The 27,683-nt window shown below is 44.8% G+C and overlaps 1 protein-coding gene across 5 annotated transcripts in view; it reads left to right on the forward strand.

Annotated features, from left to right (window-relative positions):
• Positions 1-27,683, forward strand: part of LOC306943325 (partitioning defective 3 homolog) — a 276,695-nt gene that overhangs the window by 184,530 nt on the left and 64,482 nt on the right. For 4 of the 5 annotated variants that reach the window (XM_079529577.1, XM_079529578.1, XM_079529580.1 and 1 more), the window contains 4 exons: positions 24-68; positions 9,592-9,825; positions 11,655-11,913; positions 24,706-24,834. In XM_079529577.1, the coding sequence (XP_079385703.1) occupies positions 24-68; positions 9,592-9,825; positions 11,655-11,913; positions 24,706-24,834 (667 nt within the window). The remainder of the gene's footprint in view (positions 1-23; positions 69-9,591; positions 9,826-11,654; positions 11,914-24,705; positions 24,835-27,683) is intronic. The other variant, XM_079529579.1, reaches the window with a different exon arrangement.

Below are 27,683 nucleotides of genomic sequence, written 5' to 3' on the forward strand. Positions count from 1 at the left end.
ACCTTGCTCCTCCCCTTTAACAGTAGCGGACGAGCTTAACCTCACCCCGAGGCCCGAGGCCAACGCAGGTAAGGATTGGTTGTGTCATAGTGGGACGATCACACCCAGATGCGTCGCTTACAGGCGCGGACGCTTCGGGAAAAACACCTTGGCAAAAACTGGGGCTAGGTCCGTTGGGATGGGTGAATGTCACCTATGTGCAAATTACAGTACCGTAACAAAAACCCCAACAACACCACGGGTATGTTTCTAGCGATGCATCTCAGTGTGATCGCCCCCCATGAGATATTAGAAATGACTGGTTCATGTTGCGTTTTTTTAATACACATGATACGCTGATTCTGAAAACCTACCGGAATGTGTCTTGGTGGTCATTCGTGAAGAGACTTCAACAGTTCATAATCTATAGTTAACCACTTGAACGCCAGCATCCATATTCTGGGAGGAACATTAGCCAAAAATAATTGAAATGAGACAGGATTTAGACAGGATTCAGGTGAAGTACAGTACCAGGTAGATCAGATGAGATACCGGTACTTTATTATCCCCCAAGGGAAATTTATGCATTAGTTGGATCACTAACTAAATGATGGATAGTTAAGAACTAAATGCACATTTGGTCCCATTTGTAGATTATAAAAGTTAAAATAACACAGATGATTTTACAGCATAGATTGGGGTCCATGGAGACCCCAAATGGTGGTCAATCAAATGTAAGGCTGCTTGAAATGAAAACTTTTGAGCAACAATTGATCTTCTGTACATTGCAAAGAGAGTAGTGCACAAGAAGCCACAGAGTACAGACATGTACTCTATTATTCCTTCACAAATAAACACCTCGCTCCACATTGGTACAGATTACAACAAATGGGTCTTGCCATTTGATTTCCTCATGCAGCGTTCCAGGTAGTTCCAGGCTGTTGACAAGACAGATCCATTGCTGAGTGCAGTGAAAACTCCCTCGGTGCCTCAGACAGTTTGAGGTCGCAGCTCAACGCTGTTGGAAAGTGGGCGGGCAACTCTGTGAAGATTTGATTGTCTCGTGGCAAATGTGGCCGTGGCGCTAATTGTTTTGTGCAAGCGTGTGTCAAGGATGTTACGTGTGTGTGTGTGTGTGTGTGTGTGTGTGTGTGTGTGTGTGTGTGTGTGTGTGTGTGTGTGTGTGTGTGTGTGTGTGTGTGTGTGTGTGTGTGTGTGTGTGTGTGTGTGTGTGTGTGTGTGTGTGTGTGTGTGTGTGAGAGAGAGAGAAAGCGCTCTGTCCTTGGCTAAGACTGGGCGCTGACAGCGAGTCATCCATCATTGTCAAGACGTGTGTTTGCACCATCATTTCAGCTGAACAGAGGCTTGCTGCTAAAGTGAGAGAGAGAGAGTAGGGTCTGTGCTGAAAAGTGGAAAGGGAGGCCAAATGAGAGAGTGAGTAAGGCAAAAGAGAAGTGCAGAGGAGAGAGATGGATATATAGATGGATTATAACTTAACCTTTCATAACTGTGCTTTGGCAACTCGTGTCAAATGTCATGCCAAAAAAAGCCTATTGAAGACAAACTCTGAGAAAGAGAGAGCTCAGAGAGAGTGGGGAATTCAGAGAGATAGGGGCACCCAGGAAAGAATACTAACACATTAGACGCCACTGAACTCACTGCACATGCAGAGAGTGAGAAGGACTGAAAGCTACAGAGACATCGAGGAAGGTGTGAAAATAGCATAACAGATCCTGCTGTAGGCAATGCATCGAGACAGAGAGAAGAAAGATAGAGAGGGGAGAAGAGCATGCACCACACTGAATGTGGTGTGTGTATATCCTTCTATTAATTCACCAATCTAAATTATATGTATATGCAGCAAGAATAAAGATTAGCAAAGATACTGCATAATAAAATGGACAGCAAATAGTTTACGGTGCGTTGTTATATGGTAGTGACCCGTCAATGAAGAACTTGTGCGCCATTTGTTCAGAAATATGTAAATAAACATGTAGCTAGCTAGTATCATAGCATCAAGTGGGCCATTTTGGCCCTTGCTCGAGCGGGTAGTAGCTTTTAGCATCTTTAAAAATCTATCTTAACGAGTTATTTAAATTGGTAATAAACTCCTGCATTTACCCCTGTGGGGTGACACAGGGGTACACTTTTATTCTTTAACAGATCTTTAAAAGATATATTTCTTACATTGTTCTGTACAACAGCTGTAGAAGAACAACATTTGAATGATAAATGAGATGTTACAGCTGCTAACATTTAGGTGTAACTTATCAGCCACGTTGCCATTCTGAAAAGGCAGCCATTCTTTTATCAGCTCGGAAAATCCCAACACCTATTCAATTTTCCCCACGTTGTGAGCTAATAGATTTCACGCTGCTTTCTTTAACCAGGCAGCGTTTATTTTCTCTTCAACGCTCTCTAATTCCCCATCCTTGTTTTTCTTGAACGCCACACATCCCCACTCCCCGGTTTAGTAGCAATGAGCCATGGACCATTTACCAAGGCCAAAACACCACCAGCCAGCTTTGCTGAAACCAAAGCCCGTGTGACAGCTGCTGACATGATGGCAGTGTGCCCTCGTAGTTGCAACGAGCGTCCATTAACAGCAAAGGTCCCCGGTTCAATCCCCCCATCGCTGGCCTTGTGTCAAAGTGCCCTTGAACAAGGCTCTGAACTTTGCCTGCCTACTCGTGCATCGCAAGTCACTCTGGATAAAGGTGTCCACTGTCCAGCTAAATGACTACATCATCACGATATTAACATTTAAACGGTAGCTCCGATTGTGGGAGGAATGATTGAATAGCGACCCCCCCCCCCCCCCCCCCCCGTATCCTTATTGGTTGAGAGATTTGTGTTGATACAGGCGGTAGCCACATGTTTGACAGGGGGCACCTCAGTGACAGAGGACAATACAGGACTGTTAGCTAACCGCCGGCCAATCCGCCCCCAGCGCTCACTATTTCATTCACACGTTAACTCAGAGATGTTTCCGATGTGCCATAAATCTACGCGTGCCAAAGTAGCTCATGAAGCAAATTGTCGGGCAGAAACCTCTTATCTCCATATTTTAATGTTTTTTTTTTGTTCATTTATGTCATACTTGATCATACTTCAGTCTGCAGTGTCACAAAAATGCAGATCACAATGCGACACTTTTGAGATTGTACTGTAGATCTGCTTTTTTTTTCATTCTTTCTGAAAAGTACAAAATATATGGACATTATATGAGGTTTCCACCCGACAGCAACGATAATGCTGTAGTTTATACATGAGACAACCACATACAATGAGTACAGAGGCTGTTTTCAACCCTCATTCTTTCCTGTGTTATTGTGGCGAGAATGCTTGCATACTGTAGGTTAATGTCCCGGAATACATTCTCTGGGGAATTGTACCCACAACCCTTGCGTTGCCAGATCCAAATGAGCCTTATGTTGCCACCAAACAGTCCTCTCCTTGTTTCCACGATAAATAGGATCGACGTTTATTCATTATTGTAAATTACTTCATTCCAGCCTATTAACCTAAGTTGTTCAGGGTTTCAAGGGATAGTTCACCAGTGGTTCCCTATGGAGACACAAAGGAGACTCTTTGTGTCTCCATTGGGAACCACTACGGGTCATCAAATTATTGGCTTAGGAATGGGACAAACAAAAGCCAAAGAATATAAAATTTTTACCTTATCCTGCCACCCTAATTAAAACCCACGCATCTGGCCGCCTTTGTCCGCCTTCTCCTACCAAACCACACCGTTTGCCCACATCTCACCATGCAAAACACCACCGGCAAGCCTGTCCAGACATAACACACTACTTTGCATCCATGCAACTGTCATAATTACTGTACAGTTTGCATTTGCATGAAAAACCATGTTATTGCGCAACATTTCACAGTGATGCAAATTACATCACATTTTAGGCCACACCCCATTCCACTGTGCACGTACAGTACAGTCTGCTACAGCACAATACGGTACAGTACATTACGGTACAGTACAGTACAGCATGGTACGTTACAGGACAGTACAGTACAGTACAGTACAGTACAGTACAGTACAGTACAGTACAGTACAGTACATTCTGCTACAGTACATTCTGCTACAGTACATTACGGTACAGTACAGTACAGTCTGCTACAGTACAGTACGGTACAGTCTGCTACAGTACATTATAGTGCTGACCTCGATTAGTCGAATAATCGACTAATCGATCGGAACGGGTCTCAGTCAACTGACAACCTCTCAGTTGATGTTCACAAAGTCGATGTTTTTTTTGTTTTTTTTATCATTCCATTAGGTCTGTGGGGCCATGGGGGGGCTTATTTAACATAAACACATTTGAACATGCTTTCTGACTGAAAACAAATCATAAAACCCCTGATTGATATTCCATTAAAAATATAATATTAAAATAATAAGAAAGGGGGTAGGGACCTATAGTCTTGTCAAACATACGGAAGTCAACTGTTGAACTTACGTTTAGCAAGTGGTAGGACATGTTGCTTGTTGTCGAGTGGTATGGCATTACTTTATCGCAGATCTTGCATCTCACTTTTTTATTATCATCAGGTAACTGCTTCAGGTCCTCTTCTTATTCAAAGGCTGTGGCATTGTGCGTGTTGTGTTTGTAGCCTGGTTAATAAACCAGACCGAATCAGCCGTTGGCAAAAAAAAATTTGCCTGCCAGCGGATTAGGGTCTGGCGAGGCTCAGTAGCACGCCTCTTTCCTACAACCGAGAACAGGTCGGGCCAATCGGGACACGGTATGCAATATGGGCGGGCTTTGGTACAGTGACGTTCAATGCTTGAGACCTTTGACTGACAGTAGCTCTGACCAATTGCGTCGAAGAGAAAATGTTTGAACCCGCCCCCCGGGAAATGAAATCCAAGTGGAGCCAGCCCAGACTAATATACCGCGACAGTGTTGTGTGATATTAGTCTGGCTTATTAGCCAGGCTATTGTGTTTGTGCTTCTTCCTTATGTAGCTTGACTAGACTAGAGGCTTCGTTCATGCAGGCTTCCTGGTTTGAGTCATTAGCCAGATTGAGCACAGCAGGTGAGATTGAGATGCTGGAGTCTATCAGGCCAGCACACTGTGCGATTCAAGGCACAGGCAGTGGCACACAGTGCCACACACACACACCACATGCACATTGGAGATTGATTAAAAACAGTCAGAAAGCATGTTCAAATGTGTTTATGTTAAATAAGCCCCACTCGGTAGAGTGCCACCGAGTGGCGCGCTACGAGCTTGTAGGTCTGCTATTTTTGAAAATTTGAAGAACGGCTGACATAGAAACATAGCTTTTTCAGAAAACTGTCATTTTCAAACAGACATTTTTAGAATCTGATCTCAGGTCAAAATGGGTTAAGTAGTCCCTTACTGCTACTCCCAGTGATTTGCATTGTGACAGCACTGTCCAGTAGAGTGAAGTGACAGGTTTAGTTTCCAAGTTTGGTATCTTCACTGCGGATGTTATAATTTGGCATTGAGTTACATAGCTTTTGACCCCAAAACAGATTGCTAACTCCAGAGTCTAGAATATCATTGGTTTTCAGAAAATAAACCTTGAAACCTTTGTTCTCTCTTTTCAAAAAGTGCTACTTTTTTTTCTCTTAACAGCCATGACTCGTCACCACATTTGTCAGAATTCTAATCTGTGGTGACATTACATTTTCTTTTTAACACTGCCACTGAAGTGTGACCCGTGAAAGACGCTCATTGAAAAAGCCTTTAAATTAAGTGTCTCGTGTGTGGCGTAGGAGAGAGAAGATAAGGAAACAGACTGATGAGAATGAACAGAACCCTGTTCATCTCTCTCTCTCTCTCTCTCTCTCTCTCTCTCTCTCTCTCACACACACATTAGTCAGTGGGGTTGCCATGTGTGTTTATTTACCCAGTATATCCTGTGACAGAACACCCAGGTGATCAGGGGTGGAGGTGGGTGAGGGATGTCTCCTAAAACCAGTTCTGACACATTTTCTTTTCTTGGGACTCCTACATTCATGTATTTTTCCATGGACCCCTGCTTGGAAATATTTTTGCTATTTTTTGCCACAAGAGAAAATGTGTGTTAAAAAGTGTCAAAATTATTATTTTGAATAAGTTAGTATAAAATAGGGTTAAGGGAAAACGCAGCAGTCTTCATGGACCTTTAAAGTGGTTAAATGTTTTTGATGCTATATTAACTAATTTTGCTAGGGACCCCCTGGAATCCCATCAAAGACCCCTGGGGGTCCCCGGACTCCACTTTAGGAACCACTGCACTAAACTACCTCCACCATCCCATACACATCCACTGTACGTGTGTGTACACCTCATTTACCATCTCACCTCAGCACCCACCCCCCCCCCCCCCCCCCCTCCACTCCACTCACACCTCTTCTGCTTGTGAAGTGCACCATATGGAGACAAGAAACACTCCCACACGTTCAAAATATTGAGATTGTTTTTTGATTTAATTACCTTGTCGTGTCTTCTCCCACACTCTGCACAATATCTCCGTGATGGAAGTTTTAATTTAGAAGCGCAGGTTTTTTACACGGGTGCCGTTAAGGGGCGGTCAGGCTGATCACACGCTACATCCTTCAGATGCACAGATGGTCAGCTTCCTACTCTCTGAGGAGCTGAGGCTGGTGTGTTACCATCACGACTCACCACTTAGTGCTGGACAGAGCACTCCACTGCAGTGCTGCTTATAAATATTATTCAACCACAAGTGAAAGTTTCTCTGTGAACTTTTTTTTTTAAAAAGCACAAATTACAAAGTAAAATTTCTTTGTAATATAAATGCATTGTTGTACTGAAATAGACATTTTCCCAAAATATGTTCTTGAAACTTTCAACATCAGCCCCATCAAATCCGAATGTTACTTTAACCCATTTTGGGCGGGAACCCTTTTTGGTGTTTTAAGCATTATGTTATGCTTTAGCTATTGAAAAATAGCAGATCTACAAGCTCATATGAACTTGTAGGTCTGCTATTTTTGAAAAATCGTGAAAATGTGCCTGAAATCTTTGAATATATATTGTTACAGAGTGAGTTTTTCAGATGGGGGTCGGCGGCCAATGTCACATATATTTGGGGTCCTTGACATGAATATGTTTGAGAACCACTGAGAAACATAGGTTTTTCAGAAAATTGTCATGATTTAGAAGACATTTTGTAGAATCGAGCTCAGGTCTAAATGGGTTAATTCCTCAGTGTTCATTTAGCTAGAATATTAGACCCATACGTTTCCATTTGGTTGCTAAGTAACTATCAATTAATTTAGCTGGGGTGCCCCTCAAGGACCCCTGGGGCTCCCTCCCGGACCCTACGGTGAGAACCACTGCGCTAGAAGAATCAAGTGTTTTAGTCTTAGTCTTACGGTGGCTGATGGTGGTATGAATGTATTTGTATAAATCACAAAGTCGCAGTTCCGCTACCTGGAAATTATGTTTTTTCTTTTTTTTTGGTCAAGACTCGAGAGGCCAACTTGTTTGGCATTACAGTGTGGTACTAGAGGCATTATAACGATGCGAAGCCAAAGATAGAAATTGTATGTCCAAAAGAATTTCTTCTTTATTGTTATTCCTCTATGTATTATTTATTTGATGGGGCCGATGGTGGATCGTGATCAGTGGTGGACTATTAAAATAGTGAAAATAGCTACAATCTCTGTTGTAGATCTTTTATTTACTCTCACTACTTTTGTGTGTCACTCTTGTATTTCGACGTGCAGTAGTGTGTTCGAGAGATTCACTTTTTCTAACTAAAGGACTGTAGGTAACTGTTGTAGGAGGGACAAGCTGTCAATTGCATGAATCCTAGTATTTATCGGATAGTCCCTGGCAAGCTGGATGGGCGCTTGAGGATGTTGTTATTCTGTGCGAGTATACGTCTCTGGTGTGAATCAGTATTATAGGGCCAACTAAACTCTGATATAATTAGATTCTTGCTTATATGCACTACTAATTCTCTTCATTATATGCTGGTTTATATAAGGCGATGTGACGTCATGCTGTGACATCATGCTTTCATGCTGGGTCTCGTTTCCTTGGCAACAAGGGCATTCATTGAGATACAAGGTTTCTTCCCCGACAGCAACAAAATGCTTCTAAGTACTGTACTGTACCTCTGTGAACTTAATAAACTGTACCTCTGTGAACTTAAAAAGTGCGGAGGAAGCTCCAGGAAGAAGCTATGAGTTCATACTTGGCCGGCGTCTGTTATTGGCCATTTTCTTGTTGGCCAGGCTGCGTAAAATGCCATATCATGTCATAACTGCTGAGTCGTGCTGTACGTATTCATCTTATATTCCCTCTCATCCTCTTAGCTCATCCTGTATCATATTTCAGGGCGATGTACTTTGTTTGAGGATAGTCTCTGTTCCTTCTGAGTAAGGTTTTCGCTGTTTTAAAGGGGGAATTATGTACCTCTTTAAGTCTGGCTTAGATTAGTTTATTGTGGGGGTGTAAACCTTGTATGTCAGAAACCGTTTATATATAATTAAGATTAAAACTCTTGTATGGATAAGTAGGGCATTAATTTAAAAATCACACCCGTGTGAACTGAGTGGTGTAAGGTCTTATATAGACTGATCAGCTGTGGTCTGACGTAATGTCTGGCGTAATGAAATCACACCCGTGTGAACTGGGTGACCATAGTAACCGTGCTCATTTTTTGGTATGAACAGACAGACAGACACGTAAACTAACAAAGCCAGTCGTAGGAGTGGTTTATACCACTCAAAAACAAAACCTGAAAAAACAAGGGGGAAAAAAAGTTGAAATATGGAAAAACATGGTTTCGTTAAATAATAATGAATGTTTTCGGTGTGTGAGTCTAATGTGCCACTGGCCAGTTTGAAGGTGAAGGCACTGAAGTGCCACTCGTCTATCCTTGACCCCCACCTTAATATCAAATCCCATTGCTGAAAATAGCTCACCTACGATGCGTTGAGAGCTTGTAGATCTGCCATTTCTGCTGAATGTTCACCTCCCTCCCAGAATAGCGACACTAGGGTTCATGTGGTTAAAATAGATACTGCAGGAGTACTTTAATCTGTAACAGGATTATGTCTTAATCAGTGTACTGTACTTAATAAGTGTAAGTGTTACTGTACATGCCTAGTACAGTAGTAGCAGTTTATCAAAGGCAACATTTACAGTAGATTTTGGGGCACTACATTACTACATTTCTTTTTCCTAGTAGGTTAAGTTACTGTAGGCTGTGAAAAGGCCTCTCCTTTGTTTTCAATGCCTCTCCTTTGACCACCAAGACTTGTTGATGTACTGAAATACTTTATCTACTGTATAAGTTCTGTTTTATAGCAGTGGTTCTCAAAGAGGGTGAGTGGTCCTCACACCTATATTACTTAATACAGCATGCACATCAGTTTTTGTATAATTTGGCTATTCGATCTACAAGCTCACAACGCGCCGCGATGCAACGTGTTGCAAGCTTGGAGATCAGCTATTTGGGGTGTTGCACGGCCCAAATACAAGAAAATTTGGGGGGCTCCATGGACATGAAAATGTTTGAGAACCACTGGGGGATATAGAGGAAGCTATTTGGAGCTTAGGTTTGGGTAGCGAGTGTTCCTCATCTCTGTGTGTCTCCTCCCTCAGGCTCGTCCCCCAGAGACGTGGGGCCGTCTCTGGGTCTGAAGAAGTCCAGCTCTCTGGAGAGCCTCCAGACGGCGGTGGCCGAGGTCACCCTGAACGGCGACCTCCCCTTCCACAGGCCCCGCCCCCGCATCATCCGGGGGCGGGGCTGCAACGAGAGCTTCCGCGCGGCCATCGACAAGTCGTACGACCGGCCGCCAGCCGCCGCGGAGGAGGACGACGAGGGCATGGAGACATGTAAGACGTGGCGTGCCGAGAGGGTGGTGGGCTCGTTTGAAATATACGGTTGCAGGTATAATTGGTATAGTATATACGAACCCCAACTACAGCCAACCCAGTCCATCAGTAGCCCACTCTTCTACCCCAACTACAGCCAACCCAGTCCATCAGTAGCCCACTCTTCTACCCCAACTACAGCCAACCCAGTCCATCAGTAGCCCACTCTTCTGTCCTCGACGCTGAAGCCCTTTACCTGCTCACTCATCACGAGTCTCAAATGCTTACTGTACAAAAATCATTGAACGTTGACTGAGCTATCGCATCATCGTGTTAGAGCCTCACCGCATACTGTAGATGACACATCATTTAGCATGGACGTTTGACTCACTGTCCTGAATCCTGGCGTGGCGTTTGGCACGTGCATGAGAGTGACGGCAGGTTTTGACTAATGCTTAGCGCCTGCCGATAGACGCTAGCTTTGCTCACTGCTTTTTTATACTGGCATATCGCTGACACAGTGATGTAGTGCACTGACTGTGCTGTGTGCTGTAGCTGATGGAAAGAAAAGAAACCCTGACATTTAGATTTGTGGGCCGGGGGTTTGACAGACACACGAGACAAAGACAATCCGTCTATGCCATAAGATGAGCACAGTGATAGCAGAGCCTTTTCTTAGCTCTGCTTCTGTAAGCGACATCTCGTAACATTTCTATATGTGGTTTCACTGGAACGGCTCATTGATTCTGCGGGGTGAGAAGTTCTACATGATATATGAACCCATATGCTCCGTTGTTTTGTTGCGCTCCCAGGCAGCCGTGATATTAAAAAACCCAGAACTGCAATATGACACCTCCCACGTTCTCCCACATTTGTCTGTGCCCAGCGGATGATGCATACCCAACACATAAGACATGGAGCATTTGTCTGTGCCCAGCGGATGATGCATACCCAACACATAAGACATGGAGCGTGCTCGTGTTAGATAGCCTATTGTAATATATCGTTGCTGTCGGTGCAGAAACCTCTCATCTCCATGTTTTAACCTTTTTTGTCTTTGTTTTTTGTGTTTTTTTGTATATGAACACCCCACCTTCATTATACTACAGCGTCACACAGAAGCATCAAAAGTAGCAGATCCACAAGCTCGAAATGCGGCACAAAGTGATGCGTTTTGAGCTTGTAGATCTGCTTCTTTTGCTACTTTGAACTTGAATCCTGCAAAGTGACAGTTTTGGACATATGAGGTTTCCACCCGGCAGACAATATACGGCTGTTGTCTGCCTGTACATATTGGTATGATTTTGTGGTGCTTGTGTTGTAGTTTTATGGTAAGTTGAACACCGTGTTTCGAGGAGGTTCTATTTTAGAAGTGAAATATCTGAAGTCTGAATGATAAAATAGTTCTGCATTCTCCTCTGTCTCTATACAGTATTTCTCTCTCCATCTCTCTCTCTCTCACACACACACACACACACACACACACACACACACACACACACACACGCACACACAACCTCCTCCCAATTTTCTCACTGTCTCTGATTTATTGATTGACTCTTATCTCCATAGTCTAACGTTTTGTGTTTTTTCGTAAATTAATGCCCTAATACTTGATCATACTACAGCATCACACAAAGGTAGCAGCTCAACAAGCTCGAAACGCGTTTTGTGCTTGTCAATCTACTATTTTTGAAATGTTTGAATTTCAATCCTGAAAATAACAATAGTTTTGGACATATGATGTTTCCACGTGACAGTGGCGATATGTATGTACACATTAGTGTGTATGGGATCAGAGTTGACTACTAATAAAGTTATATTAAAAAAGTCCAAATGTCTGTCTCTAGTGGAGGAGGACACGGAGGAGAGTTCTCGGTCAGGGAGGGACTCTGTGTCCACGGTGGCCGACCTGACCCCGCTGGCCGGCACCGACAAGCCGCTGGTCAACGGCACCAACCGCACCAAAGAGGAGAAGAAGAAGGACAAGGGAGGAGGAGTAGGAGGGAAGGAGAAGAAGAAACAGCCGGACGGAGGGAAGGAGAAAGACAAGGAGAAGGACAGGAGCAAAGCCAAGGGCATGCTGAAAGGACTGGGGGAAATGTTCAGGTAAGGAAACTATAGAGTTTATACTGTTCATCCCATGGCTGATCAAAGACGCTTGAAACCCACCCGGCAGGCCTTCAGGTAGTTTTGTCTGTAGGGCAACGTCCGTCTCCCCCTCGGAACTTTGCATACGCATAAATTGGGCATATAAATCACTTCACTCAGTAATCCCTGCCCTACTGGCCCCATTGTGCTCAACATAGGGAAAGTTTGCAATTATTATGTCCCGGTAGGTATAAAGTAAAGATGTACGAATTGACCTAACTTGACTTCAGGCAAGGTCTTGTTCCGTATAGTGAGCTTTGCAGTGTGTGCACTGCAAAGCAAAGCACTGTAAAGCACTGTTCGATTAGCTTCAGCACTTTGTGGAATCACTGACGGATTAGGAATGAGAGCTCCAAGTGCCTGGAAAGCTCTGGGGCTCGTTCAATAAGGTGAAACTGCTGATATCCACAGATCTATATGTACTCTGTGAGCTGAAGCTAACGGGGCCTCGGGTAAGGAACCGGGAAATGTTCAATACACTAAGAACATTGCGGATGCCCAGCTCCTGTAGGTTACTCTCTGTACCGTCTCGGGGCAAGGCTATAGGGCTTAAGATTGCGTTCGATAAAGGTAAAGCTATCCAAGTCACACAGGTCGATGTTGGAATGCAAACAGTTGACACACACAACTGCGCATTGTGTGTGAGGTTTGTACACTGATGGTTTCGTATGGGCTCAATAGGTGGGGAATTGTGCTGACGCTGCCAGGGTTAGGATTTCCAATCCCTGCGTAGCTCAATTGGTAGAGCAGCACGGCTCTATCACGTTCAGAGTTAGGGTTTCTATTCAAACTGACATCAATAACAACAGTGGAGCGTTCCAACATCACCCATATTAACCCTGTAGCCTCGGAGCACTAGACTTGAGTTACAACTGTACTTTTTCCATCTATACCAAATCTCTTTGGCAAAAAAATTGCCAATCTACTAGCTCGCAACTTGTCGTGTTGTTTGTAGATCAGCTATTTCATTGTGAATTATGTTCCCCCAATAATATGAAGTTCAAGTGGTTCAATTCGAATCTGTAAAAAAGCCTTGCTTTTAGTCAGCTTTTAGCGGTAGAACGAAAATGATAAGCCCACTGGGAGAAATTACCTCTTCGTGCATTCTCTCTCCCTGTCCCTATACACTTAGATGACATTACACTAAAGTGCTTGGTGATAGCTAACGTAGTTAGCCTAGGCTAACTACATGATAAGTATTGAGCAGTGAACCAGCCGGACCTCGGGTCCTGTGTGTCCCAGGGGACCAGTGAACCAGCCGGTCCTCGGGTCCTGTGTGTCCCAGGGGACCAGTGAACCAGCCGGACCTCGGGTCCTGTGTGTCCCAGCCTCCAGGGGATTTGGCTCGTCTCCTATAGCAACCTCAGAGCGTTCGGATGAAATGGTCGACCATGTCAGTGGTTCTCAAAGTGGGGTCGAAATTTTAAACCTATTTTATACACCGGATATTTGTAGATAGTTGGAAAAAACTATTGGAATATTTTTGGCTTGGGGGGTCCTTGACATGGAAGTGTTTGAGTTTGAGATCCACTGGTCTACACCATAAGACAGCACAGTCAATAAAAGTATTAAATCAACAGTGAGAGTGAAGGGTTATACTTACTGTGTAGAAGTATCACTGCGAGGATTAAGGACAGAAAGCCCCTGCATGCTCAGAGAATATGTCTCTTTGGTTAAACACAACAACTAAACTGAGCTGCTCTTGCAGGGGCCATTAGAGCTATGGAGGGAACGAAGGAAACATGAAGCCTCCAGCTAGCGCCCTCGCTCCCCACTAGGAAGGAAACATGAAGCCTCCAGCTAGCGCCCTCGCTCCCCACTAGGAAGGAAACATGAAGCCTCCAGCTAGCGCCCTCGCTCCCCACTAGGAAGGAAACATGAAGCCTCCAGCTAGCGCCCTCGCTCCCCACTAGGAAGGAAACATGAAGCCTCCAGCTAGCGCCCTCGCTCCCCACTAGGAAGGAAACATGAAGCCTCCAGCTAGCGCCCTCGCTCCCCACTAGGAAGGAAACATGAAGCCTCCAGCTAGCGCCCTCGCTCCCCACTAGGAAGGAAACATGAAGCCTCCAGCTAGCGCCCTCGCTCCCCACTAGGAAGGAAACATGAAGCCTCCAGCTAGCGCCCCTCGCTCCCCACTAGGAAGGAAACATGAAGCCTCCAGCTAGCGCCCTCGCTCCCCACTAGGAAGGAAACATGAAGCCTCCAGCTAGCGCCCTCGCTCCCCACTAGGAAGGAAACATGAAGCCTCCAGCTAGTGCCCTCGCTCCCCACTAGGAAGGAAACATGGGGGGGGGCGGACAATAATACATCTATACATCATATTAGGTAAAGTGGCCATGACAGGGAGGAACAGCCACTGTAGTCTGAGAGAAACCAAGTAATGAGGTCCATGGGGAGGAAGAGAAAAGGATGAAGGGCAGAGAAAGAGAGGGAGAGAGAGAGAGAATTAGGGGAAGGGAGGAAGAGGAAGGAAGGGAGCGAGCCTATTCACATTCAGCTGTGATTGTGCACTGTGTTGAAGGCTGCGTGATATGAGAGCTGAATACACAGCAGCTCAACCTTCCTCCATTACCAACACGCACGCACACACACACGGAGCAATATTGTTAAATACAGTATGTCCCAATGAAGATTTGATTGATCGCAATAAAAATACAGCAGAGCTTTTTCAGCATCACCAGTGTGTGTGCAGACTCTATCTTCTTTTGTGATGCTTGTCTTGGCACCTGGGCCACGGATGTGTAAATGCACACTGGAAGCTCTTGTGCAATATTGTCAACATGACATTCATGCCAATAAAGCATTTGAAATAGTCCCTTTTCACAGCAGATGTTTTCTGACATGTTGATGGCAATATGAACAGTGGTGGAAAGTACTCAGTTACTTAAGTAACAGTAATACTCTGTTACAAGTGAAAAGTCTGGAGTTAAAAATGGACTTGAGTAAAAGTACCAAAAGTAAAAGTACTCATTATGCAGCATGTCTCATTTCGAGTTTAAAAATCACACCTGTGTGAAGTGAGGGGCGCTCTTATCATCTTAAAACATGATGATGTAAAACAAACATTAAATTCTCTTTATTCTCAATGGCGTTTTTAAAACAAACTAGAAACAAATATTCTAAATCTACAAAGTAACTAAAGTTTTAAAATAACTGTAGTGGAGTAGAAGTAAATGTACTGGAAATTGGAAATACTCAAAGTACAAATCGCTAAAAATTGTACTTAAGTACAGTACTTAGTTTCTTTCCACCACTCGAAATGAATTGTGGGTGGGTTTGATTTGGTAGTTCCTGTGTGCCAGCCTATAGCGTGGCCAGCTCTTGTGCAGTTGACTTCATGATGGCAACACAGTTTAACATCTAAATGAAACGCACCCGAAGGTCATGTTTCTATCTTCAGCTGCGTTTACCCATCTGTGACACGACAAAATGTCCGCTGTGCAGATGGACCTTGAGAACATGCAGAGAGAGAGAGATAGAGAGATAGGAAGAGGGAAATCAGTGAGGTGACATGAGAGACTACAGACTAGAGACAATTTAGATACAGTACACTGTACTGTATGTGGGACATAATATACATAAAGTAAGAGTAAAAGAGTAACATTCCCTCTCCCTCATTGATGAGAGAGAGGTTTGACCGGGTTGACCATAGAGAGAGGTTTGACCGGGTTGACCATAGAGAGAGGTTTGACCGGGTTGACCATAGAGAGAGGTTTGACCGGGTTGACCATAGAGAGAGGTTTGACCGGGTTGACCATAGAGAGAGGTTTGACCGGGTTGACCATAGAGAGAGGTTTGACCGGGTTGACCATAGAGAGAGGTTTGACCGGGTTGACCATAGAGAGAGAGGTTTGACCGGGTTGACCATAGAGAGAGGTTTGACCGGGTTGACCATAGAGAGAAAGGTTTGACCGGGTTGACCATAGAGAGAGGTTTGACCGGGTTGACCATAGAGAGAGGTTTGACCGGGTTGACCATAGAGAGAGGTTTGACCGGGTTGACCATAGAGAGAGGTTTGACCGGGTTGACCATAGAGAGAGGTTTGACCGGGTTGACCATAGAGAGAGGTTTGACCGGGTTGACCATACAGAGAGAGGTTTGACCGGGTTGACCATAGAGAGAGGTTTGACCGGGTTGACCATACAGAGAGAGGTTTGACCGGGTTGACCATACAGAGAGAGGTTTGACCGGGTTGACCATAGAGAGAGAGGTTTGACCGGGTTGACCATAGAGAGAGGTTTGACCGGGTTGACCATAGAGAGAGGTTTGACCGGGTTGACCATAGAGAGAGGTTTGACCGGGTTGACCATACAGAGAGAGGTTTGACCGGGTTGACCATAGAGAGAGGTTTGACCGGGTTGACCATACAGAGAGAGGTTTGACCGGGTTGACCATACAGAGAGAGGTTTGACCGGGTTGACCATAGAGAGAGAGGTTTGACCGGGTTGACCATACAAAAAGGGTGAAATCACCCAAACGCAGGAGAAATGCTGGTGCAGGAGCAGTGCAGTAGAAATGGTCAAGTAAAAGGAGTCTTCTGCAAAACGCAGGAGGGTTGGCAGGTATGCCCACATGGGTCAAGGTGTGTGGAATGAGGGAGAGAGCATCAGTGGCTTGAGAGAAATGGGGGAGGAGAGAGAGAGAGAGAGAGAGAGAGAGAGGAAGGTCAGTGCAGGAGCAAGTAGACGAGGGTTTATGAGAGAGAAAGACACTGTAAGCGGAGTAATAGAGCGGGGAAAAGAGCAAGAGAGAGAAAGCGAGGATAATGAGAATCAACGACATGCACTCTGGCTGGCCTTGGCTGCCTGGCAGAATGCTGCTACTACTGTATGTGGAGCTGCATGCGTGGCCCCCAGGTTGTTGTGGCTCTGGGGCCCTATAGGGAAAAGACCTGTGGAGATCAACATTATGCAGATGTGGGTTCACTCCATGCCTGACATGAACGCTCTATTAACAGGGAAAGGATGGGGAGGAGAGGAGAGGAGCGGGAGGACTGTGGGGGGTGGGAGGGCATGAGAGGAGGCAGGCATACACTTTGGAATAATTAAAGGAACACACACACACAAGGTATAGTCGCAGTCACAAGCATATTGCACTTGCATACACAGGCACACAGCATATATGTCCTTTTAGAGATAATATTCATACACACATGCATGGGTATGCTCTTGGGACACTCCTGCACACACAAGAGTCAGAGTCATCACTGGGGCACGCACGCACGCACGCAACACACACACACACACACACACACGCACACGCACACGTACAGATATGCACTCAATATAAACCTCTCATTGGAGCTGATAAGGATTCACTTACTGGCATGCCTGCTGTCAAAACAGCAGCATTATGGAGTTTGATTGGGTCGATACTGCCCACAGCTCTGACCCGGTCCATTAGAACCCCCTGTCTGTTTCTGGCTCCCTGCCTCACGCACACAAGCAGGCACACACACACACAGCATTTACTGGAACAAAGCACCATGGCTTACTCTAAAAAGAATATATCCTCTCCTTCGGGTGGAAACCAAAACTGTCCAAATTCAAAATTGGCAAATGTAGCAGATCTCCACGCTCAAAACACGTTGCTTCGCGCAATGTTTCGAGCTTGCAGATCTGCTACTTTTGTGTGGCGCTATAGCGCTGTAGTATGATCAAGAAGGGCTAGTCTGTTTACCCAAATTATAATCCAATTCAGGTTTACAAATAGTTTTTATTTAACCATTATTTTATCTGAGAAATTTCGAGACTGGGGTCTCTCTTGCAGGATTCTGATTGATTGATTGATTGATTGATTGATTGATTACAAAACGTCAAAGGCTTGTTTCCATTGCAGCTTACTAAACACACATATTTGCGACAAAAACTACACAAAATATAGAAAATCAAAAGCACTGCTTACGAGAATTCACATTTATGTTAGCATTTGTTATTTAGATTTTAGGAAATTGAAAAAACATACAGTACACAGTTGGTACTGTATTCATTTATCCATTTGTACACCAAATGAGCACGTATTTGTACACTCTTTTTCTGCTGCGTTCACATGGCAGAAGATACTAAAGATATAAAGCTACACAGCATATTTGTGTCTTTGTATCTGAAGTTGAAGCCAGCTCAACTTATCTGTAGCTTTGTAGCAGCTACAAATGTTGGAAGTATCTTTGTATCTTCATGATGCTGGCGAGTGGCGACCATTGAAGAAACATGCTAACCTGTATGTCTTTGTATCTGCCAGCCCAGTGAGAGCGCAGCATAATGAGTTAAAACACATTCACTCCCTAACCCGAGTTACACAAGTTCATTGATAGACCTCTTTCCCTCCCGAACACAAGTTACCCGAGTTATGTTTTATTTGTTTTATTTGCCGATTTTGATAACTTTTAAGACATTAAGGTTTTCTGCGGACACGTCACATGTTTGGATCACGTGACCAGAAAAAAATAACTGACTCTCGCTTCTCAGGGCTTCTGGGTAATGGAGTCACAATGCAATCCTATGGAGAATCATGGCAGCCTCCGGGTTACTCTTCTTTGTTTTGGATGGCGGTGGTGGAATATGTCCCGACATCATGAGAAACGATCGCGCTATTTTAAGGCGATCGTGAAATGTAGCTACGTTCATGACCGGGTGATTCTTCAATGGTTAGTGAAAAACTGCGGCAGGCAAGCGATGTTTATGATCGAAAACCTCTGCGATATTAAATTGTCCCTGAGGATATACTAGTGTACACAGATATACACATACGTACAAACTACTGAGCACACACACACACACAAGTAGTGCAGCAAACAATATGGTGTTAGATTCAGGAATGTGAGTGTGCATCGTGTTAGATTCAGGAATGTGTGTCAGTGTGCACACTGACCCTTCCGTGACATTCAGGGATGTGTTAACGGAGTAAGTTGGTTCTCTTGAGGGACTTGACATCACACCAAGAGCCTCCAGTGACATGCCAAGTATGGACACCTACAGTATGTGTTCATTAAGGTGTGTGCGTGCGTGCGTGCGTGCGTGCGTGCGTGCGTGCGTGCGTGCGTGCGTGCGTGCGTGCGTGCGTGCGTGTGTGTGTGTGTGCGTGCGTGCGCCTGCTATAGGCCAATCCTCTCATGTCTGGGAGTCCTCTCACTGTCCCAATCAAAGCCTCATTACCAACAGGGCTCTTCAGACCCAGCTGTCTGCCAAGCTGCAACTTCCCGTCCTACCTCTCCATCCTCCCAGCCTGTCTGTCTGTGCTTGTGTATGTCTCTCTCTCTCTCTCTCTCTCTCTCTCTCTCTCTCTCTGTTCTCATCATAGTTTGAGCTCTCTCTTTCCTTCTCTTTTACTTATACTCTCTCTCTTATCATTAATTAATTAATCATTAATGACCGTTATTAATACTTTTCTGTCCCACCTTCTCTCTCTCTCTGTCTTCATCTTCCACTCTGATCACCATTTGGACTTAAAACATCAGCTGCCAATCTGTTAGGTTGGCACCCGTGCAAGACGGCCACTGCCAAACATTCGAGGGCTGTGCTAATTTTGCACCAATTTTGTGTGCATGTCCTTAATTTTCCTGTGTATGTGTGTTTATTTGTGCAAGTGTGCATGAATGCAGTCTGTCCATCCCACACCCCCAGCCTGCGAGTGTAATGTAAAAGTGAACAGACAAGCTTCAAAAAAAGTGTGTGTGTGTGTGTGTGTGTGTGTGTGTGTGTGTGTGTGTGTGTGTGTGTGTGTGTGTGTGTGTGTGTGTGTGTGTGTGTGTGTGTGTGTGTGTGTGTGTGTGTGTGTGTGTGTGTATCATACTGGCAGACATTGTGGGGTGTATTCTTAGCACCCTGGCTGGCCGTCTGTCATCAGTTATTCTCAGAAACTCACAATTTTACTCAGCACAGACTTGTCCTTCGGAGGTTTTACTCGCGGCTACAGGGGATTCTTTTAATACTTAATTCATTCACGTGTTCTATGAATGCAGTCTGTTTAAAGGGCCACTTCACCCCTTTTGCAACCAGATCTCATTTGAATGATGTTTAGGACACCTTTCCTGGGGTTTTGTGTATAATGTGTTTGTAGATATTTTGGTTATGACGCCATGTTCATGAACAAAATGTGTCATGAAAATGTGATCTCACTTCCTTCCTGGACTACAAGTCACACCTCCACGCAGCCCTCCCTCCTCTCCACAAGGTGGGGGAGTGCACCAAAGCATTATGGCCATTGTAGGAATTCTGCTATCCAGTCAAACCCTAGTAGTCAAACACACAGACATTATTTTTTTCTGGCCATAGTGTGCAAATTTCAAATTGTGCTACTGTTATCTACTACAAATTCTATTAACATTGAGTGACTGCAGTTTCTTCCATGCGGTGAAACTTTAAGACATTGGCAATTTACCCCGAACATCAGGCCCTGCAGGTAACCAAATTCAACCCGGTGTCCCTATTCTTGGCATGTCATCATAGCTATAGTTGGTTTAGTTTCCTAAACATTCAAAATGTAAAAATAAAAAATACGATCTGCCATCTTATTTTTGACATACCGACATACGCCTTAAGTGGTTATGGACATGTGCTTGAAGTAGTAGTAGTAATAATAATAATAATAATAATAATAATAATAATGCAGTGCAAAGTGCTTTACAGAAAAAATTAAGAAAAAACATCAATCATAAAACTACATAAAAAACATCAAAGTGAGGGTATATGGACTGTGAAATTCTATTGGTATCATTAATCTGCACATGTAGACGACTCCTTGGTCCATTTCTCTGCAGCAGGTGTTGACTTGCTCTGTTAATTTCAGCCCCGCTCGCGGCTGGGCTCTAAGGAGGGCCTAGTATGGGCGGCTGGGCTCTAAGGAGGGCCTAGTATGTCGGTCAGTTGGTCCGTCCTTCCAACACTTTGGCCCCAAACAACATATCCCCCCAAAAAAAACGACTGGCTGGATTGCAATGGCATTTTGGTATCCCACTGGCCTTTCCTTTAGCTCCAGTCACAGGCCAATATTTCCACACACTACCTTCCAAATTGAATGAAATGAAAGTTTCTGCACTGAGCGAGGATAAACCCTACTGACCCCTTAAATAAAGCCTGACCTATTTCTAGATGGGGAAATAGAGCAGGCTTCATCTGCTCTATTTCCCAAATTAATTAACAGTTAAAAAAATGTAATGAAAACATTTTTAACTAAATTCCATGGAGAATTGTCGTCTTTTGTTGATCCCTGTGTCCTTGGTGCTGCATTCTTGATTCACTACTGAAATTAAACTTTGATCAGCAATGTTGTCCTATAAAGAGAGAGTTGAGACCAATTATGTTAACTTCTATTTTGTATTATTGATATACTGACATTCAATTTAAAAGAAGGAGGGATGTACACTAAACAACAACGTGGGCACGGCTGCTCTTGTTCACAGTGACACCGTTTGACCTGTAGAAGTTTAGCCAAGACGCCAACTTTGAAACTCTCGTTGTCTGTGACAGTCCAAAAATTAAATATTTATTCGGTGGGAATTTCTCAGCCAAGTGGGCTGCAGGAAGCCCAGCTGAGTCCTAGTGACGAGAGACGAGATGGGTTTCCATAGTCGCCTCTCAACTTCGCCCCACACACACACACACACACACACACACACACACACACACACACACACACACACACACACACACAGTGACTGCTCTTTAGCAGTGCACTGCTGCAGACCATAGACTTGTTTTCACTTCCATCCCGCTAAAAGGATTAGCGGCCACGCACCGCTCCATTCCCTTGAATTATCATTGGAGTCCTTGACATTTTGAAGTAGTTCTCCCTAACTGCATAACTTGCATAAGACGTTTTTTATCGGTTGGCTCTGGGGCTCCTATAAGCAGCGGACAAGATGGGACCGACTGTGACCAGAATATTAAACGCATTAAATGTCCTTGCACCGTGGCTGATGCTGCTCTTTCCTCTCCAAAGTTTTCCCATCAAATCATAAATCTTGGCGTGATGGAGCCTGTGTGTGTGTGTGTGTGTGTGGGGGGGGACTACTGTATCCTCACGTTGTGTTTCAGCTTGTGTGTGTGTGCGTGTGTGTGTGTGTGTGTGTGTGTACCCCAGGGAAGGCTCCTGTGTGTGTGTGTGTCTGTGTGTCATTGAGAGTCGGGCTCTTCCAGGTGGTTGTTTAATGAAAGTTAGTGGCATGAAGAGACAAAGTGTCAGCTGTCTGTGTGATAGATAGTACTGCTGCTAGCATTAACACTGGCCTATCAGTCGGAAGAGGCTGGCGTCCTCCTTCAGAGACGCTGTCTGTTAGATTAATCAGGTAATGGACCACCCCTGTCTCTCTCTCTCTCTCTCTCTCTCTCTCTCTCTCTGTTCAATCCTGATGCTGCAGTTATTTCACCTATTGCGCGCTCTCTCTCTCTCTCTCTCTCTCTCTCTCTCTCTCTCTCTCTCTCTCTCTCTCTCTCTCTCTCTCTCTCTCTCTCTCTCTCTCCCCCCCCCCCCTCCCTCTCTTGCGGCATCAGTATCTGCAAATGCAGTTTGTTTGTGGTGTCTTCTTTATCCTCCTCTCTTTTGTTCATTGACGTGCTTTCCCCTTTTCTCCCTGCCTTATTTGCATTCGCTCTTACACTTCATTTATGTCTGTTCCTTTTAGCTTTCTGTCACATTATTATTCTCTTTCCACCTCTCTCTCTCTCTCTCTCTCTCTCTCTCTCTCTCTCTCTCTCAATTTCTTGACTTTTGTTTAGTTTTGCCATCAATCTTACTCCTTTTCTCTTTGCTCAGCCTTCCCATCTCGTTCATCAGACTCATTACACACACACACTCACACACCTACAGTACACCTCATGTGTTCCATTGCATGTCTTTTCAGCTCGTGCAGATACTCTCAGCGGGCCAATTTCCCTGTGAATGAGCACGATGGCTCATTGTGAAAGCGAGCCCCGGTGCGAAAGTCATTTCATCAACAGCGAGCCGCTTTATACAGAGTCAATCACGCTGAAATATCTCTCCAATAGCTCCCATTTTGTTAAGCACCACTCCCCCACCGCCATGAATATAATTTCTCTGATGGGGCAGCGCTCGTACTTCTTTTTTTCTCAATCCCGCGCCGAATGCCAGAGTTAGTCAGAGTTAAATTGGATTGGAACTCTTCGAAGCTGATTTAGAATGGAAGCTTTGATAGAAGGGGCTGTTTGAGTGTCTGTCGGATTCCTGAGTGTTAACTGTCTTTTTGTGCAGTGATTGCATGCAAGGGTGGCTATTATCAGTTCATCATAGGTGAATAAATGTGCGTTTATTCTGTAGACTTCACATTTAGTTTAAATTATTTAGGCAGTTTATTTTTTGGAGCTACAGTATAATTAAACCGAGTTCCCAGAAGCTCTCAAAAAATAATTACCTCCAGGCTATGGGGTTTGTGACTGGAAGTCTCTGCCCTGTCAGGGAAAGTCAATGAGTAATAAGTAAGTAAGGGCATCATACCAGAGGAGCGCCATGCTATACCGAGGTTGGGGAATGAAAATAGCTTGATTAATTACTTGAATGTGTTGTACAGTTGGGTGCCACCGATATTGTCCCTTATCATTTGACCCATTTAGGCCTGACCTCAAAATTTTAAAAAATCGTTCTAAATCCTCCAGTTTTCTGAAATAAATATTTTCACGATTTTTCAAAAATAGCAGACCTACAAGCTCGTAGCGCGCCACTCGGTGGCGCGCTATGAGCTTGTAGATCTGCGATTTTTCAATAGTTAAATTATAACAATGTTTAAAACACCAAAAGGGGTTCCCGCCCAAAATGGGTTAACTGTCCTTTTGCGCAGATCACGCAAACCTCAGCAAAAAGAAAAGGACAATATCGATGGCCTCCAACTGTAAGTGATATTTGGTTAAATGCTAATGGCTCTATATTCTGATGGTAATCATAGAGTACATCTGTCCAGCTCTTAAGAAAAAAAAAATACATGTTCAAGTCAGATTCCAAACACTCCAGTCCTGTTATTGAACACACTATATACAGTAGGTATGATTGCTAAATCATAAATATAAAGCTTTAACTTTATATTTATGATTTTCACCTATAATGACATGCTCAAAATAGGGTCGCTAGATTAAAAGTGATTAAGTCTGTCTTTCTCTGTTTTTTTAAATCATTTAACCAATGAAAAGCTTGAAAGAAATGAATGAAAGAGCTTGTCCAATTGGAACAAAGGTTGATTTTTATTTCCTAAAAAGTTACGGTTTCTGACATACAAGGTTTCTGCGAGACATGCTATCTATATTATTCATATAGATGGTACCGTATGCTAACCTGACTCCGCCAGATGGGGCAGCAGAGAGTACACTGGGTTCCCCCCTCCTGCTCCCATCTGGGAACTCTCAGGCAGACTTGATGCCCGGGCACAAAACGGCCTGGCCAATCAGCAGCAGCTAGAGGCGGGATCAAGGCAGCACTGTGTATGCCTTGATCCCGCCTCTAGCTGCCGCTGATTGGGGAACCCAGTGTACTCTCTGCTGCCCCATCTGGCGGAGTCAGGTTAACCGTATGCCTCTGAGACACAAAGTGAGTAGACAGAAATGTTGCCATCTTATAATGTACATTAGTGAGGACCATTTAGATGAAAATGGGTGACATGGTCTACTACATTTACGTGACCACGTACCCGTCGTTGTCTATACGGTTCATGCCATTTATTCTTGGACTCAGTTACTCTGGATAAGAAATGCCTACATTGTAATAAGAAACGTTGTTCTTAAAATGTTATTCTTGTCTTTTGTCCAGGTTTGGGAAGCATCGAAAAGACGACCGTCCGGGTGACAAAATGGAGCGTAAAGGTTCCAACAAGTGGACCACGGCAGACACCCAGGTCTCCGACGAAGAAACACAGAGGATGAGGCTGGACCAAGAGAGGTAAAGACTATTGTTCAAAGGCTTCAAATTGGCACTCAATCAGAGTAAGTAACAGTAAGTGTTGTATGTGGTTCTGGCCAGCAGGGTCAGGTTTCATCTGCGTCTGTCAACATCTGCCAGAGACTCGGTGCACACTCTTGTAGTCTTGTGTACACTCTTTGTGCTCTCTTCACAGTTAAGTGAATACTAAGAATGTCTTACTGTGTATGTATGCTGTTACAAATCATTTAGCTACCGAGGAGTTGATGTGGCTGCTGAAACTCTGAAGCCACTGTCGACATGTTGCATGTTGGCTGGTGAAGCCTAGTGAAAGCTGAGGGAGTGCATCAATCTTGGGGTTGTTTTATTATTGATATTGGGTAAATGCCCGCCAGCCAAACGCAGAAGAGTTACTGCAAACTTCAACACAGAGCACCCCCCCCCCCCCTCTCTCTCTCTCTCTCTCTCTCTGTCTCTCTCTCTCTCTCTCTCCTTCCCTCTTTCTCTCCCTGTCTCTCCCTCCGTTCTCCGTGCGTCCATCTGTCTCTTTAGTCCAACGAAGTGAAATGTCAGGCGGGCACGGTGCCAGTCGTTTGGGGTTAGCGCTTTATAAATGCCAAGGCCATTATAGCTATAGCTCCAGCTAATTAATTCCCCAGCTCTGGATGTTCGGGGCAGGAGTCATTAATGGCATTATGCCCCGCAGTCGCTCGTTAGGGGCAAATTTGGATTGTAATTCTCTCGTCGGGTTTTGCGGAGCAGTTAGCCCAATAACATGATAATGGCCTAGTCTTTAATTATAATTGGGATAAGGTGAATGGAAATGTCACGGTGCAGGGATTTGGTTACTTCGTTAGATTATTTTGCTTAAGTTCACTGTCACATTTTATGGCAAAAGCTTGCTAATATGACAAGCTGATTTATTGGACGTTATTCTGTGTCTTCAGTGGGGTTTCTTTTACGCCATGGCTCGGCAAGAGGCCAGCCGTGAATGGGTCTGTGCGTGCGATGTGCGTACTGTACATGTGAGTGTCTGTCCACCTGCCCGTCTGCCCCTGCTCGCGTGTGTGTCCGTCCACAGACTCCACACACACACACACACACACACACACACACACACACACACTCACACAGACACGCAAGCTGAGTCGCCGGTGGCAGAGGAAACCATGCAAGGCACCAACCTGCTGATTCTCATCCCAAAGTCAGGGGAGCCAGGGATCGAAACTGGAACCTTGGATTCCACAAGCTGCCGCTCTACCTCCTGAGCCACTGCTCTACCTCCTGAGCCACTGCTCTACCTCCTGAGCCACTGCTCTACCTCCTGAGCCACTGCTCTACCTCCTGAGCCACTGCTCTACCTCCTGAGCCACTGCTCTACCTCCTGAGCCACTGCTCTACCTCCTGAGCCACTGCTCTACCTCCTGAGCCACTGCTCTACCTCCTGAGCCACTGCTCTACCTCCTGAGCCACTGCTCTACCTCCTGAGCCACTGCTCTACCTCCTGAGCCACTGCTCTACCTCCTGAGCCACTGCTCTACCTCCTGAGCCACTGCTCTACCTCCTGAGCCACTGCTCTACCTCCTGAGCCACTGCTCTACCTCCTGAGCCACTGCTCTACCTCCTGAGCCACTGCCGTTCCCAGCACTCTACGAGCATTAGCGTTTTCCTCCAGCGTTGAGCTGACCAGACTGTCAATGAATGTTCTGGCTGACCACCGCATACTCGGTGCCCGCTCGCTTTCCCAAGGTTGACCCCCGGGAGTCCCCCGACTCCTCCGCCCTCTGCCTATTGATCTGGTCTGGTACCAGAGGCTGATGTTAATCCAACCTGCGTCGACCACATGAACGCATCTCCTCACAGGTTGACGGCTGAGCAAGGCCAGAGGGAGTTAGGGCACTCCAGCTTACAAATCAATGGCTCCGACGATGGCACACAAACATACAATTAAATTCAAAATGTTCCGCCAGTGTGTGTCTTTCAATTGTCATCTTAAACCAGAGATATCAACATGAAAACGATTTACCGATCAATAGGCGGAGGGCGGAGGAGTCGGGGGACTTCTGGGTCAACCTTAGAAAAGCAAGCGGGCGGCAAGTATGCGTTGGTCAGTCAGAACATTCATTGACAGTCTCGTCTCGTCTGCTGGAGGAAAAATCTAATGCTAGGAGTGCTGGGTCTTATTTATATAGTTTCTGTCGGGCATAAACCTCTTATCTCCATATTCTAACAACATTAAATTAATGCAATACAGATCCACGTTTTGAGCGTATAGATCTGCTACTTTTGCTATTTATGAATATGAATCCTGAAAAGTAACAGTTTTGGACATATACAGTAAGGTTTCCACCCGACAGAGACGATATGGTGTGGCGCCCCAGTGTCACAACGCTGAATATAGTCGCTCTAAAAGCTCACAAGCTTGCGATTGCAAATCAGTTGTTTCAGTCCGGAACAACCGATGCTCGATGCATTATAACGTATTAAGCATACTTATCCTCAATAAGATATTGTAGAACATGTCCAGATGTCTTGTTTTTTCTCTCCCTAATGCAGGAATCTTATCCTGTTCTACCTTCCTCTAGCTCCGCTTCCTCTCTTTCACCGCCTGCTATCAATTGTGTCAGCCTTACCGCGGTGCAATAGCTTATTATGCATCGGACACAATGGCACATAATGGACCATTGTTCTGTTCTGACATGACAGAAAGGTCATTCGCAATTCTTTCTGCTGTAATGTCCTGTCCTCCTCTCCATTCCACCTCCTTTTCTCTCTAACTCGCCTCCTGTTTTACCCTATCACGCTCCCTGTTTGTTTGACGTATCTCGGTGCCTCATCAAAGTTCATTATTGAGACTGTATTTTCTTGCA

The sequence above is a fragment of the Electrona antarctica genome (genome assembly GCF_951216825.1).
Source record: "Electrona antarctica genome assembly, chromosome: 19".
Classification (NCBI taxonomy): Eukaryota; Metazoa; Chordata; class Actinopteri; order Myctophiformes; family Myctophidae; genus Electrona; species Electrona antarctica.